Source organism: Narcine bancroftii, chromosome 3 (assembly GCF_036971445.1).
Source record: "Narcine bancroftii isolate sNarBan1 chromosome 3, sNarBan1.hap1, whole genome shotgun sequence".
In the NCBI taxonomy this organism is placed as follows: domain Eukaryota; kingdom Metazoa; phylum Chordata; class Chondrichthyes; order Torpediniformes; family Narcinidae; genus Narcine; species Narcine bancroftii.
Window position 1 is genome coordinate 194,819,041 of NC_091471.1, and position 16,134 is coordinate 194,835,174.

Sequence of the window (16,134 nt, forward strand, 5' to 3'; positions counted from 1 at the left end):
ATGGAAGTCGTCCAATCCAGGCAACATGCTGATCAATCTCCTCTACACTTTCTCCAGCATAATGTCTTCCTTCCAATAGTTTCGTGAACAGATTGCATAAAAATACTTCAAGTGAAGCTAAAAGTTGCTGCGTAATTTGGGTGGCACAGCTACCGTATAATGAGGGTTAGTATCGGGTGGCAGAGTTAGCGAAGCAGTTAGTACAATGCTCTAACAGCGCCAGCGATCTGAGTTTGAATCTGGCACTGTCTGTACGTTCTCCCAGTGTCTGCGTGGATTTCTTCTGGGCACTCTGGTTTCCTCCCCCCTTTCAAAAAAAAGTACAGTAGTTGTATGTTAATTGGGTTATTTGCATGGCCAGAAGAGCCTGTTACTGTGCTGTATGTCTACATTTAAATTTTAAAACTATAATTCAGCAATTGCACATATTTGTGCAGGAATTTGTTCCTCATTTAATTATTGGTAAAAACATTAGTCCATGTATGTGTAGTTCAAATATATTTGTCAGTTCCACCAGTTGGATAAAGTTACATTGTGTGATAATAATCTTTGAATGTGCTAATAATTCATTTTTCAGTAAATCTTCAATGTTATTTGATTGTTCAAGAATCCCAAATAGTTCAGCACCTGGATTGATTCTGATGTTCCCGCTAACACACTGAGATCCTGGTTTCTGTATGCTCCCTAAAATACTGAGGCCCCAGTTTCTGTTCACTCTTGAACAAACCAGAGCCTTAGTACTCACCAGTGATCTGGTGCCCATGCTCAGGGCCTCAGTTCCCACACTCGCTCCAACACACTAGGAGCCTACAATCGTTGTAACATACTAAGGTCCTAGTTCCCATACTCACTGGGTTCCAGTTCCCTCGCTGCAGTTACCAGTTCCCTCACTGCAGTTAAACTCATAGAGGACTGTTTCCTCCCCTTTATACTCACTGGAGCCCAATTTCCTGTGTTCCCTTTAAACTCACTTGGTTCTGTTTCCTGTATTCCTTTGAAACTTACTGGGTTTAGTGGAAACCATCCTCTACTGTATTGTGCAGGATTTTTTTTTAAAGTTATATTAAAAGTGCACTAAAAGCCCTGAGGAAGGCTTTTGATCCAAAACTTTGATCACTCTTTTCCTCCCAGTGATGCTGCTCAACCCACTGAGATCCTCCAGCAGATTATTTTTCACTCCAGATTCCATCATCTGCAGTCTCCCCTCTGTCTCCTGTTTTTAAAAAAACGTTGGCATATTAATTGTAGTCTAACACCACCAAAGTCCTGAATGTACTGGATTAATGGAGTTTTACTATATTTTTTTATTTTTAATAAATATATTTATGCATTCTCAAAGTAAACCATTTACTTCCATCAAAGATGAATAAATTTCCAACACACACTGTGTGCTTGATGTTCCTGCATTTATATTGTCCCATGTTATTTCATTTCACAGAAATGTTGTTTTGCACCATTACTTATGACTTGGGTATCAGTTAGATTTCATAAAATTCTTTCTTGGCCATTGTCATTGGATGTCCTATATTACTGCCAATCAAGTACAGGGAAGATTGGCAGTCAATTTGTGCAGTCAGGTCTCGCAAGTAGCAAAATGATAATGTGCTCGTTGAAGCTAAATACTATCCATTGGGATGTACAGTGGTTTCCTTCAAAGTAGGGGATATTTTACATCAACCTGGGTGTGCAGGCAGTGTTCAACATCCCAGAAGGCAATGCAGCATTCCTAACAGAGTGAGATGGCTGAATCTTAACAACCAAGGCAGTTGGGGTCGAACCCATATTAACCCCCTTCCAACTCATTCTGAGTCGAGCAGCTTTGATCTTACCATTTCTGAGGGTTTAACTCTCCTCAGCCAGGTTTGCCAGACCCCAGTGTGATAATGAAAATGAGTTTATTGCCATACACCTAAATACAATGCATATATTCACTGAAATTCTGCCAGACAGGTACATAGATAAACCAACTCCAATAATTTATGTTAAATTACTCCAGGTGAGAAATAGATAATAAATATAAAGGATAAAATTAAGGGAGCCTTGGGGAGAATTTATTGAGGATTTGAAGCCATTCCCACATTCCTCCTTGCCATTCCTGGGATCAAACCTCCACCAAGATCTCACTCCTTTCAAGAGATCACTAATGCCTACGGATGGGTCAAAACCCACTCTCAAGATGACACAGAAACAGGCTTCCCTTGAACCATTTCTGCCTAGTTTGCTTGTTCATTTCTCAGACAGGAAATGGAGCATAGAGAAAACTAAAGGAAGTTTGCCTTTTAATAACAATCTACATACGTGGAAGTAATTCGCTATGTGAAGGGTTTTGGAACATCTCAGTATATCAAGAACATCGAACATTACAGCACAGTACAGGCCCTTCAGCCCAGGGTGTTGTGCTGACCTATGCAAACCTACTGCACAACTATTGTTTCCCTATCTCATACCCATAATTCCCTATTTTTCTTACATCCATGTGCCCATCTAAGAGTCTTTTGAATCTCCCTATTGTATCTGTCTCCACCACCACCCCCAGCAATGCATTCCAAGCACCCACCACATCTCAATTAATGCAATTTTTTTTAAATCTAATTTTAAGTCAACACAGAATCTTTCAGCATATTGCAAAATGCTTTTAAGGCAATAAAGCATAGAAGTAGTGACGGTAATAGAGCTGTTAATTTTGATTCAGCAAGATCCCTTAAATAACAATTAGGTCAATGACCAGAATCATCTGATTTGTATCTGATGCCAAGTGAGGATAAATTCTGGGTAAGACAGTGGAAATCAAATTTCTGCTGCTCTACAGAATAGTACTAAGAAAGAAGGCTAGGTTTTAGTTCAACGTCTCATTCAAGAAACTGTGCCCCTGCCGGTACGGTACTCCCTCAGTTCTGCACAAGAGATTGAATTTAGATTATGGGTTAGGTTTACACAGAAGGTCTCAGACCCACTACTGATTCTAGAGACAAGACTGCCCTTGAACCACAGCTGGCACGATTTATTCCAATAAAGCATGTAAGCTTTAATGTGATGGCTAAAATAAAATAAATAATCAATGTGCACATTAAATACATTCCATAATGTAACAAAATCAACATTAAAGTTTCCAGGTGCATTTATTTCTGTGGAATTGGTTGATCTCAAAATGGCATTGGCAGCGCTTTGAAATCTGAAAATGTCAGCAGACCATATTTATCATATTTCATATTAATTATATATTATTATTTGTCTGATGTAGGCCATTTGGCCCATCAAGTCTACACCTATTCCCTTTCACATCAACTCAACCCCAATTCTCTTGTCACTCAACAAGATTAGGGGTAATTTAGAGTAGCCAATTAACCCACCAATTAACGCGCCTTTGGGATGTGAGAGGAAACTGGAGCACCCAGGAGAAATCCACACATTTCCAGGGAGACTATGGCAACTTCTGACAGACATTATCAAAGGTCAAACCTAAGTCACTGAAGTTGCAAGATAAAAGCATGACCCTCCTGGAACTTTGTGCCATCTGGCTGATGTACCCATCTTATACACCACTATTGATCATTACGTTGAAAGTCTACAGGGCTTATTTCACAAATAAAACACAATTGCACTGTTGCTATTCTTTAAGTGATTGTCGGTTTCTTAAATTATCAACAGGTAAACTTCTGAAAGCTGAATATATCCTGAGCAGCTTGATAAATAATTGTGGTGCATCAGGTTGGTGCTAACTTTTATGGTTTCCACAAATAATTCATTTGCTGTTTTGATCTTAGGAGTGTGTTGTAACTCTTCCAAGTGATTCCGATAGGAAGTCTCAGCTGTCTGATGGCTCCCACAAGAGTGCTCAGTAAATGATTACAAAGGGGCATGTTTAAAAAAAGGAAATCAAGGGAACTCCATTTGTCGCATATATTTACCAATACAGCAAATTTTCATCTCAGTCTCCGGAAACCGTAAAGCATACTTTACAAGGATTTTTCTTGCAACTGCCTCAGGCCTTTTTCCTTGACTCTGAATTCTTGGATAATAAAACTTCACCTCAAAAGCTCCCAGTGAAAATCTTCCCTCATTTACAACTAGGCTTCTTTTACATGGTACCATGGAAAATTTGCTTTTTATTTTCATGCACATGATATATAATTGAGATGGCTTTCCAGTGTTTTGCATCCTCCACATTTCACCTCTGTACCATCCCTCTTCTTTTGCTTCACTTATTCATGCTACAGGCAAGCCTCTTGGTAACTCCTGACTACTGAGTACTTCCAGTGCATTGTCCTCACATGTGCTCGCTCCCAATCTCCCTTCGAATCTCCCTCCACCCAAAAGCAAACCCAGATTTATTCTCTCCCATAAATGCAGTGCATTGATTTGTGAAGAGCACGAGCTGCTCTTGCAAAGTTAACCAACTATGTGGCAGAACGGATCAATGATTATTATGCTTGATCTTACTGTCGTTTATTTTCATTGCTCATTCAGGAACTTGGGTCTATGAGAAAAAGAGTGATTGCACGCTGGTTCAGTCTGTCAGCATTCAGATAAGGGGACAGATACTCCAAAAACTTGGTAAGATTTGAAGCACCTGGTACCAGGTTTAATAACTTGGCAATGAGGCTAAATTGCACCAATGTATACTGATCGGGGTTTGAAAGTTGTTTGTGAGTTTGCACTTTTAATGGAACTCTTCTATCAAGCCACTTTAAAGCATGCCAGCCTAACCCATAATTGAAGATGGGGTTCTTTGTATGTCCTCTTGCAAAATGTCTGATGATCGCCATCATTCTGATTGATGTCATGGTGTTTTTCTTTCAAATATGAGGGTCTCACTTAAAGACGATATATGTAACACTTTCTGCTGAGCTACAGACATTCAGGGAAAGGAGCTCTGAACTTTTTATCACATTCTAGGGCTGTGGTATGAAGCAGCGGAGTTGATTTGGGCTTCCATTGTGGGATTTTATGAGCTTCCTCATCCAGATAAAAAGGTTTGTTTTGATTTATTTATCCTCATCTAATTTACTCTGAAGACTTGTTGAAACTCTCTCTGCAGGGCCCTTTACTAGAATTAAGGCATTTGGGCTCAATGGCCATTTCGCGTGCACTGAGTAAAATCACCATTCTTCTCAAACATGCTCCAATTTCACAGGAAAGGAGCTCCCTCATCCCTGGCTTCACGAGTGATATAGGCCCATGGCTCCTCACACATGGGCATTCATTGTGTGTCAGTCTTGGCAGAGCCCTTTATCTGGGGCCTTTCGGCTGTTAGGGGTGCCATGGATGCTGAGGCAACATCAATGTTGAATGAGTCATTAGATAGCAGAAGGATAGGATTTATCAGAATCAGAATTTATTATCGTGAACAAGTCATGAAATTTGGTGTTGTGCTGCAGTATCACAGTTGTACATTAAGGAAAAATAAATAAATAAATAATAGTGCACGAGAAGTAAGACAGTGTCTTTGGGTTCATAAAACTATAGATTATTCAGGAATCTGATGGCAGCGGGGAAGAAGGTGTCTGTGCTGTTGAATACTTTTCTTTAGGCTCCTGTACCTTTTTCCCGATGGTAGCAGAGTGAAGAGGGAATGGCCTGGTTGGAGGGGGTCCTTGAGGATAGAGGCTGCTTTCTTAAGCCACCGCCTCATGTAGATGACCTTGATGGAGGAAAGTCTGGTGCCTGTGATGTCGCAGGCCGAGTTAACAATCCTCTGGAGTTTATTCTTTTATTGGGAGTTGGCGCCTCCCTACCAAGCTGTGATGCAACCAGTCAGAATACTCTCCACAATACACCTGTAGAAGTTTACAAAGGTCTCCAATGACATCCCGAATCTCCTCAGATACCTAACAAAGTATAGCTGCTGGTGAACCTTCTTTGTGATTGCATCCACGTGATGGCTCCAGGACAGATCCTCGGAGATGTTGACACCCAGAAATTTGAAACTCTTGCCCCTTCCAACTACTGAGCCCTCGATGAGGACCGGGTCATGTCCCTCCTGAGTCAACAATTATCTCCTTGGTTTTGCTGACATTGAGTGCAAGGTTATTGTCGTTACACCATTCAACGAGCTGATCTATCTCCCTCCTAAATGTTTCCTCAATGCCGTTTGTGATTCTGCCGACAATTGTAGTGTCATTGGAAAACTTGGAGATGGCATTGGAATTGTGCCTGGCTGCACAGTCATGGGTGTGTAACAGATGGGCTAAGCACCCATCCTTGGGGCACGCCTGTGTTGACGATCAGTGAGGAGGAGACGTTTTCAATTCATGCTTACTGTGCTCTTCTGATGAGAAAGTCAAGGATCCAGTTGCAGAGAGGGGTGCAGAAGCCTAGAGTTTGTAGCTTCTTAACCAGCAACGAGGGAATAATGGTACTGAAGGCCAAGCTTAAGAATGTATGAATGACTGTTTTTGAGGTGGTCCAGAGCTGAGTGGAGGGCCAGTGGTATTACATCTGCTGCGGAGCAATTGTGATGATAGGCAAACTGCAGTGGTTCAAGATCTTTGCTTAGGTGCTTGTATTTTCTGGCCATGACTAGTCTCTCAAAGCATTTAATCATCGTAGAAGTTGGTGCTACTGAGCAGTAGTCGTTGAGGCAGCTCACGTTGCCCTTCTTAGATACCGGGATGATTGATGCCCTTTTGAAGCAGGCTGGAACCACTGACTGTTGTAATGAGAGGCTGAAAATGTCCGGGAATACACCAGCTAGTTGGTTGGTGCAGGTTTTCAGTACCCCACCAGGTACACCGTGTGGGCCTGCCAAGAAGTCGCCCTCAGAGACAGATACCAAAGGGTCCTCAGCTTTTTCATGTAGGCACTATTTTGGTTTTCTTTTCAAAGCGGGCATAGAAAGTGTTCAGTTCATCAGGCAGTGAGGCAACACAGCTGTCTATAGCATTCGCCTTTGCATTGTAGGCTGTAATGGCTTGCACTCCCTGCCATAGCTGACATGTTCCTGTCTCTCTCCCTAGCATCCTTCTTAACAGGTTCAATTCATTTTATCCTTCCACTGCATTTCTTCTCCCTAAGCCAGATAGTGTGGCCCACTTGCCCATGCTAACAAAATTATTCCACCCACACTAATCCCACCTCCCTGCATTTGCCCAAATCCCTCTAAACCACACATGTCAAATTCTGGCCCATGGGCCAAATTTGGCCGGCGATATAATTATATTTGGCCCGCAAGATCATTTCAAAAATGTATTAGAGGTGGCCTGCCCTGCAGCGAGAGCCGATGCTGTTTTTTGGTAATGTCACCCCCACCATCCTCCCCTTTCATTGCACATCCTTCCCCATTGTAACACGAGAAATTGTAACACTAGAAGTCTGTCGATGTCATCAGCCGGCAAGCCAGTTGGAAGGCTCCCCGCACAACCAGTCACTTCTCCCACCTGTCGAGCGGTGCGGCGGATGGGCGAGCGCCTGTGATTTCCTGTCGGCGCGACGGGCATGGCAGGCTGCGCACGGCCCCCGGGCAGTGCGAGCCCCGCGCGACTGGCACCGGACGGCCCTTCCACAGTGCGAGCGCACTTCTCCCGGTCACCACGGCCTTCAGCGCTTGCACCCGCGCGGACTCCAGGGACGGCTGGTTCGGCCCTGCACGTGAAGAGAGAGATGGTGGCTGTCCGCAAAGGCTGATCGGAAGCGCGCTGGGCCTGAGTGGGTGGGTAAACAGGGGTGGGCAGAGGGTGTAGGTGAGGAGTAATGGGCAGGGGAAGTTATGGTGGTGCGAGGGGCAGTTAGAGGGAGGGATGAGTAGAAGGAGGGGTGGATAGGGAAGAGGTAAAAGGGGAGGGGCAGGGCGAGTAGGGGAGGGGTGATTAGAGGGTGAGAGACAGGTATAGGGAGGAACAGGTTGAGGGGAGAAGCAGTAGAGGGGTGTGTATAGGGTGGGTAGAGGCAAAACGAGTGGAGTGAGGGGTGAGTAGAGGTTGGGTAAAGGACTGGTCAGGTAGAGGGATGGTGGGTCGAGGGTGAATAGAGGCCTAGAAACTGAGGAGTGAGCAGGAAATGCTGAGTCCTGATGCAGGCCAAAATGGACACAGCCTGTGAATGCTGACTACATCTCCACAGGGACCAAATAGGTTTCTCTCAGGTCAAGCAAAGGGTGAACTTGAGCTACCTACTCCTGACCTGTAACATTATCCTCCTAAAGTTATATCCTAAAGTTTAACATTACATATGTTGAAAGAAGAGAAAACATGCAGATGTTGTTGAAAATGTTCAATAAATATTTAGTTCGGCCCTCGACTTAGTCCAAGTTTTTAATTTTGGCCCTCCGTGAATTTGAGTTTGACACCCCTGCTCTAAACCCATCTATCCATGAATCTGTTCAATTTTTTTCTTAAACATTGAAATAGTACCTGTCTCCAGCAACCCATTCCATACACCCACACCCTCTGTGTAATAAAAGTACCTCTCAGGTTTCTGACATATCTCTCCCTCCTAACCTTAAACCTATGTCTTCTGGTTATCGATTCCCCCACATTGGGCAAAAACTCCTTGCGTTCAATTGATCTATTCCTCTCATGAGTAGAGATTAGTTGCAGTCTTTTTTCATCTGCTTTGCCTGACTACAGTACACAGTCTGATCAATTAGCCTGACTTGATAACCTAGCAACACTGCTGCAAGTTCCAGCTCATTGGACTGGCTCCAGAGTACTGCAGTGTCAAGTTCACTGGAGGCTCAGCAGTCAGTAGCAGTGTAATTCCAATTGGGCGGGGGGGGGGTTGGCGGAGAGGGGCACAGACAATCCAAGCAAGGAAGTAAATTATATCCAACATGTACCATGTGTAGCCCAGATCCAGAAAATAAATGTTATATTTATCTTTTAGAAGCCGTATCAGGAGCAGGATACATACGCCGGTAACAGGCTCTTCCAACCCTAGAGCCTGTGCCACCCAAGTAACCTACTACCTCCCCCTCCCCCCGTATGTTTTAAAGGGTGGGTGGAAACCAGAGCCCCCAGAGGAAACCCACACAGACATGGTGAGAAGATACAGATTACTTACAGACGGAGCCAGATTTGAATCTGGATTGCTGGCTCTCTAATAGTGTTGGCAAACCATTACACTAAGTGCATTCTTTCTCCCCAAGCCGGATAAAGTGGGACAGGCCCTTTGGCCAAATTTACCCCCGCTAACAAAAATATCCCACCTCCCTGGTCACTTGTTCCACAAGATAGCAGTCAAGGCTCCTTCAGTTTAAAGGGCCTCGGTTTGCACATTGAATGGGCCCAGCATTTGCAATAAGTGGGTACCAATGCCACATTGTCAATGCTGACCCCACAATGAGTTAAGGAGTTACTCATTAACTATTATTATTTCATGCCAGTTTATCATGGTGTTTGCTGAAATTTGCTAATTCATTTAAAGCACAATGCAAACACTTTGATGATCTTTTTCTTGACAATTTTTTTAAAAGTTGGGTACATAAATTCACCAACTTGACATAATCAATGAACGAAAAGCAACATGACAGAAACTTTTTAGTATGGTAATGGAAACCAAATCCTCTTCCTTCAATACTTTAAATCAGTCATTCTCAATGGGGGCAACAGCACATTTAATGGGTCTATGGACTAAAATCCTCAATATTTTTTGAAGTCCACAAGAGAGAAGTACAAAAGAAACAAACTAAACTTAACAGCCTCACAGGAAAGGGGCCCTTAAACTTTGAGCAGAGTTCTTAGGGGGCCATAGTCAAACAAAGGTTGAGAATAGCTGATTTAAATTGTAAATATACTTTGGAGACATCCATTTTAGGAAACAACCTTTCCCAAAAAATCCTCAGCATTTTTTCACAAAGAGTTCAGTCCTGGGAAATGAGAGCTGCCAACTTAAGAAATAATCCATAGTGCAGACAAATTGCTGTCCAAGGTTCCAGGGCTGCAGAGCCTGGCAAGAAATGTGGCCTAACCTCACCCACTTTCCGGGGTCCAACAATGGGAGAGACAGATTGGGCAGAGGGAAAGTCTGGTCTGGCAGGGGGAGAGAATGGACTGGCAGAGGGAGAGACCAGTCAGGCAGGGAGAAAGGTCGGCCTGGCAGTGACAGATGCCAGTCCAGCAGGGGGAGAGACTGATCTGTTAGTGGTGACACCAGTCCGGCATGGGGAGAGATCAGTCCGACAAAGGGGGAGACTGGTCCCACAGTGGGAGAGAGACCTGTCCAGCAGAGCGAGAGTCTGGTCTGAAGGGTGAGAGAGAATTCCAAGGCAGTTTCTTTCACAAAATGTGGTGACCCACAGATCAGGAAATCTTTGTGATATACACACCAGCATTTAAGTTGTAGCCGTGAATATAACACCTCCTTGCCTTTCTGGTTATTTCCAAAAAATATTCCCAGAAAATCGACTTTCGCATAAAATTTTACCATGTTTGGTGTTCATCCCATTGTTGCTATCTACTTCCAATTTGTAGGGAATTTCCACGTCCTTGGGCATTTTGGCTGACCTGCTGGTTTCAATGAGCGATGAAGATTACAACCGCTTCAAGAAGGACCCTCAGATGGACCTGGTGAAGTATATTTAAGTGTTAATCTTTTTTCCCAGTTTAGCTCCACATGTGGCAGCTTGTTTCACATATTAACCACCCCCTTTGTGAAAAGGTTGCCTCTAAGGCCCCCTCTCACCTTAAATCTGCAGTTACAAACTCCCCTAACCTGAGAAAAAAAAGACGTGACCATTCACCTTAACAATGCCCCTCCTGATTTCACATACTTCTGTAAGGTCACCCCTCAGGCTCCCATGCTCCAAGTTAAAAAAAAATCAGCCCCATCAAGTTTCTCCGTTTAACTCAAAACCTCCAGTCCTGGTAACATTTTTGTGCATCTTTTCTGCATAATTTCCAGCTTAGTAACTTCCTTCATGTTGCTGGGTGATAACAATTGCATGCAATGCACCAAGTGCAATCTCACCAAGAAATTGTACCATTGTAACACGATGTCCCAACTCTTGTACTTTGTGCCGTCGCCAGACAATGGGGGCAAGGGCATACCCAACATGGCCCACATCCTGAGGACCACTTACATTTGTGATTGCATCTGGCTGTTCGTGGAACCAAAGTATGAGAACACCAAATGCTGCGCTGTGCTGAGGTTCTACCTGTCCCAGGGTGTTGCAAAGGATAGGCCTGGCCCCATTGCCACACATTTCTTCATGGTAAAACATTTCCAGATCAACATCTTCAATCATAAGGCCATCGGGAAATGTTCAGCACAGAACATCATGCAGAAACTGAGAGATGAGGACCCAATGGATCCAGAGGGATGGCTCCCCGAGAAGACTGTCCAGGTCATCTGGTGGAATGCCTCTTTGCCAGGGCTCACAAACAAGCACTAGGATTTGGCCTGGCTGGTGACAAGAGGAGGCCTTCCAGTCACATCACCCATCATGCATGTGGTCCTCGAGATGACTGCTGTGAAGTGGAGACTGTTGCCCACCTCTTTGCTAAATGCAGATTCACAAGGAGTGAGTGAGGAAGGATGCACGGGTCTTTGTCTCATGTAATGACAAGTATTCACAGACACAAGAAGTGCCCAAAGGCGAGTGGATATGATAAGAAGTGGACACAATCGCAGTCCACTCAAACAGAAAATAACTTCCGCTCAGTTCTCTAGTTGTGTCAGTGCTGGAATGAGCCATGGCCATAGGCTTGGTCTCCATGAAGCGACGCTTCACACTGAGGTCCTTCCACATAAAATCAGAATCATTACAGTAGTAAAGGAGGCTATTTGGCCCATCACTTGCAAACAGCTCTTTATATCACAAACCTGTCTCTGCCTAACATCACTGTTATACAGTCAGCATTTAGGGTCAGGACCTGTGGATGCTGAATCCTTCCAGCCTTTCATTGTTTGCTCAAGATATTGAGTCTGCCGCTTTCCATGCCATTAGAATACCTTTGCCGTACCCGAGAGGTGAACCTCAAATGTTAAATATTGAGAGCATCAGGAGAAATTGCCACCCCAAACTGCTCCTATGCTTTGCCACATACTGGGAATGAAGTGCTGGTCATCTCACTGAAACAGCGCTTTGCATGGTGAAGTAAAATGGGCGCAAATCAGTAACTCTGATGAAGTGTCACTGAGTTTATATTCATTAACAAATGCAGAGCCAGAAAGAAAGCATTGCCTGTTGTATTTAGTGAGCAAATTAATGCAGCCTGATCTTCCTGTTGCCTCTCAGATTCTGGTCGAGGAATTCACTGACCGGCTCCTTTCAGCTGCTGAAGCAGGAAAACTGGCAGCTGTGTTCAGTCAGTACAACCCACTCTACGTCCTGACAAACCTGGTGAGTACGTAACATAAAGGGCGATGGAGAAACATGTCGTTACACTCCAAATATGGGGATGTTTCTTTTTAAATCTGCCAAAATTGCATTCAAGTGACAAATTTGTAAACTAACCAAAGAAAATGGAACCCGTTGGGAAAACACAGCTCAGGTATAGAAATGTAAAAACACAAAAATGCTGGAAGAACTCAGCAGGTCATGCAGCGTCGATAGGAAATAAAGATATATAACCAACGTTTCGGCCCCAAGCCCTTCTTCAAGGTATGAGCAAAAAAAAAAGGCAGGCGACTAAATTAGAAGGATGGGGAGGAGGGAAGAAAGGGCAGGGGGAGGACCACAGGCCAACAGGCAAAAGGACATAGATGGACGGGAGAGAAAAGGTGAGAATTGATCGGGTGAGGTAGGTAGCTCCGTGAATACAGAGCAAGAGGAAATGAGCCACGGGGATAGGGGAAGGGGAGAGATGCTGGGGGTGGTGTGGGGTGGGTGGGGGCTGACAGAAACCGGAGAAGTCGATGTTAATGCTATCTGGTTGGAGGATCCTCGGACGGAAGATAAGGTGTTATTCCTCCAATTTGTGGGTGGTCACATCCTGAGAATGCGGACATATTGACCTGGGAATAGGATAGGGAATTGAAATGGGCTTTCACTGGGAGAATCCCGCTCTTGGAATGGACAGAGCGAAGGTACTCAACGAAGCCATCTCCCAGGGGCTGCTTCCAGTCTCTCTGATGTAGAGGAGACCACAACAGGAGCACTGGATTCAGTAGAAAGGAACTTATTCAATGTTCCAGTCTTTCTAAGAGCTGTAAGCAAGCAAAAAATGTGACTGTGCCAGCAATCCATTCACCTCTGTATTCCTGTATCTGAGGTTGTGGCTCTCAGTGAGGACATCTCGAGCAGTATGGCCTGAAGAGACATGGCCCCTCAGTGAATTTTAACTATGAGCAGTCAAGTGGATGGTTTTCAATACCTCTGACACTTTTGTCCACTTCATCCAGCAAAAGCTTCAGGAATTGATATTATTATTGCAATTGTTATTACTGTTTGAAATGTTACTATTGGAAGTAATGTTGCTATTTCCAGTATATTCTATTTTATTTCAAATTTACAGCTTCTGCAGTGTTTCGTTTTAAGTCTATTAATGACACACTGATAAAGCATTTTGAAGTTTATAACGTTAACTGGAATCCTTTATTTCTTCCTCCCCAGAACATTTTTGGAACTTGTCTCCTTTCTTATAGTTTTAAGGGGAAAAGTTCAAAGGAGGAAAGTCAGTTCTATCTGTTACAAGCAAAAGAGGCTTTTGAAGTGGGACTCCTTACAAAGAGAGATGGTGACATTATTACAAGCAAGCAGGAACTGCATGGATTTGTTAAAGCAGCATTCTCTCTTACAACCGTGCACAAGTGGTTTTCAGGTAACAGTGAATCCCTCATGAAGATGAGACAACTGTGTAAAGAAGCAATGGAAAAATTATACCTATACAGTACTCAGAACCAGGACACTTTGGCTCAGGAAATAATGGAGCTGATCAGCCAGGTCAAAACCTCTTTGCAAATAAAAGATCTCTGCAAGTCTGATCACAAGTCTTATGTCCCAGACCACTATAAACATTACTGGGATAAGCCAATAGTGAAGGGAAGAATGACTTTCAATAAGATCCTAGAAAGGCACAAACAGTATCACAGAACAATATGCACAGTATTTGACGGTAGTTGTAGAAGACAGCAAAATAGCAGCGGAATCTCAGGATACAGTTGTATAACTGCTTTCAAGACGGAAACAAAAGAACTTGATACTGCTGATGCCAATGCAAGCATCCCACATCATACTGATTCTTATATCCCTCAGAATTCTCTATCCAAAGAAGCAGAGGCAATGCAAAACAATCAGGAGTTGCAGAACAGGATTAACGTGAACAAATCAGCGAACCAATGTGCAGACCCTTTGAAAGGCAGTAAGGCATGCCACGCCATCTCAGGAAACTATCAACCACATATTGCAACAGGTGCTAAAAACTATCAACCACATGTTGCAACAGGCACTGATAAAACAAGTGACGAAGCAAGCTCAGACGGCAAGGGCTACACTGACCATTTGAGTGACAGCCATGGCTCTAGTTCCTCCTCAAACTCCTGGCTGAGAGCATCTGGGCCAGGAGTTTCTGGCAGCTGGGAGAAAGTGATCATCAGCGAAGGCAGTCGTGAGTGCCCCAGAAACGGGAGTAAACCCCATTTGTTCTTTGTGGACACAGAATGCTCAACCTTTTTAACTGATGAAGTCAGAGAGCATCAGCAGACTGATCAAAATGCAGAGAATGAAGATTGTAATTTCAGTAACAACATTGCACGGCCTGTCTCTCCATCAGCGTATCAGTTGTCTGAAATGTATGAGCAGTTTAGGGATTCAAGCATTAGTTGTACTCGAGGTGATAAAAGGAAGACAATTCCTTCATCTTTATCTTCAGAACATGAGTCTTTCAAAATGACTGGCCCTGATAGAAAGACTCTTGAGGATTACATACTAGGCAGTTACATAGAGAGCTCCAAATATGATCAGCCTTGTCAAACTACTTGCCAAACCTCAGCAACTCATTCCGGTTCAGTGGACTTTAGCAGAGTTAACAATTCCTCCTCAGTAGACAGTGGCTCATTTGAGATGCTCGACTCCGATGCAGACACTGGTGATGACAATGTAGAGGATAATAAAATAAACCGTTATCTGGGGTCCCCTGGACATGCACCACATTCCCATTCTGCCTCAGATCCAACTTGTAAAACCTCGAAAACTCATTCAGATTCACGGAACTTTAGGAAAATTACCTCCTCTTCTTCAGGAGAAAGTAACTCATTTGAGATGATTGACACAGATGCAGAAACTGCTGATAATATTCAGGATGATATGAATGAGTTTCCTATGAGCGGAAATAAAAATAACCTTGCAAAGACCTGTTACCCTCAACCATGGTCAAAGGCTGCAAAGCCGGTTATAATTGACAGTAATAATTCAGGGAACCTTACAAAGGGAAGCCAGTCTTTCTTGGGGAAAAATGAATCACACAAAATGTTATTAGTTGATGCTACAGCAGATGGAACAGAAGAAAACTATTATTTTCCTACTCCTTTAGGTATTGCAGAGGAAAGCAAAAAACAGGAGATGCATAGTCACGATACAATGCAAATGAGGAATTGTTCTGCTAAATCTTTGCTTCCCATCAAGGAACCTGACAAAGGATGGTGCAAGATGATACCAGTAGAAGGTGAAAATGAAGATGACATCCTGAGTAACCAGCCTCTCAACAGCAGCCTCAACTCCAGCTCTTCCCTCAGATCATGGTGCAAATCACTTTTTTCCAGCAGTGGCTCTGACCTTGATTATATAAATTCATCACTGAGCTCCAGCAGCAGTTCCTTTGTATTTCTTTCCAAAAAGAAGCAGACCTTTAAGAGGCGTGTTATCACTGATGAAGATTATAAGATGTTTTTTGCAGGTGTAACACACGAGTGGCTTATAGAGAGGTTGAAGGGCACTGGAGTATTTTACCCTCATAGACTCAAAGACACTTGTAGTAAGTTATATTTTATTTTAATTTTAGAAATATTGTTATTTGTATTATTTTTTCCAACTAGGGCAATTATTATTTGAATATCACTCTAGTTCCTTGAAGTTTTACAAATCTCGGTCTCACATTTTATTTTAATAGCTACATTTTCATTGGTTATAAGCCTTGAAGGAAAATGATCCGCAAACACATTGTGCCTTTCACAACCACAGGACCGAGAAACATAGAATGTGACAGCACCCAAAACAAGTCCTTTCACTATTTTTCTGCCTAGTCCCACTGACCTGCACCC

General features: G+C 43.4%; 1 protein-coding gene across 3 annotated transcripts in view; it reads left to right on the forward strand.

Moving 5' to 3' along the window:
• The window catches only part of alpk1 (alpha-kinase 1), a 107,519-nt gene that overhangs the window by 70,492 nt on the left and 20,893 nt on the right, over positions 1-16,134 (forward strand). For all 3 annotated transcript variants that reach the window (XM_069926197.1, XM_069926198.1, XM_069926196.1), the window contains 6 exons: positions 3,649-3,708; positions 4,468-4,554; positions 4,897-4,973; positions 10,407-10,502; positions 12,173-12,277; positions 13,490-15,848. In XM_069926197.1, the coding sequence (XP_069782298.1) occupies positions 3,649-3,708; positions 4,468-4,554; positions 4,897-4,973; positions 10,407-10,502; positions 12,173-12,277; positions 13,490-15,848 (2,784 nt within the window). The remainder of the gene's footprint in view (positions 1-3,648; positions 3,709-4,467; positions 4,555-4,896; positions 4,974-10,406; positions 10,503-12,172; positions 12,278-13,489; positions 15,849-16,134) is intronic.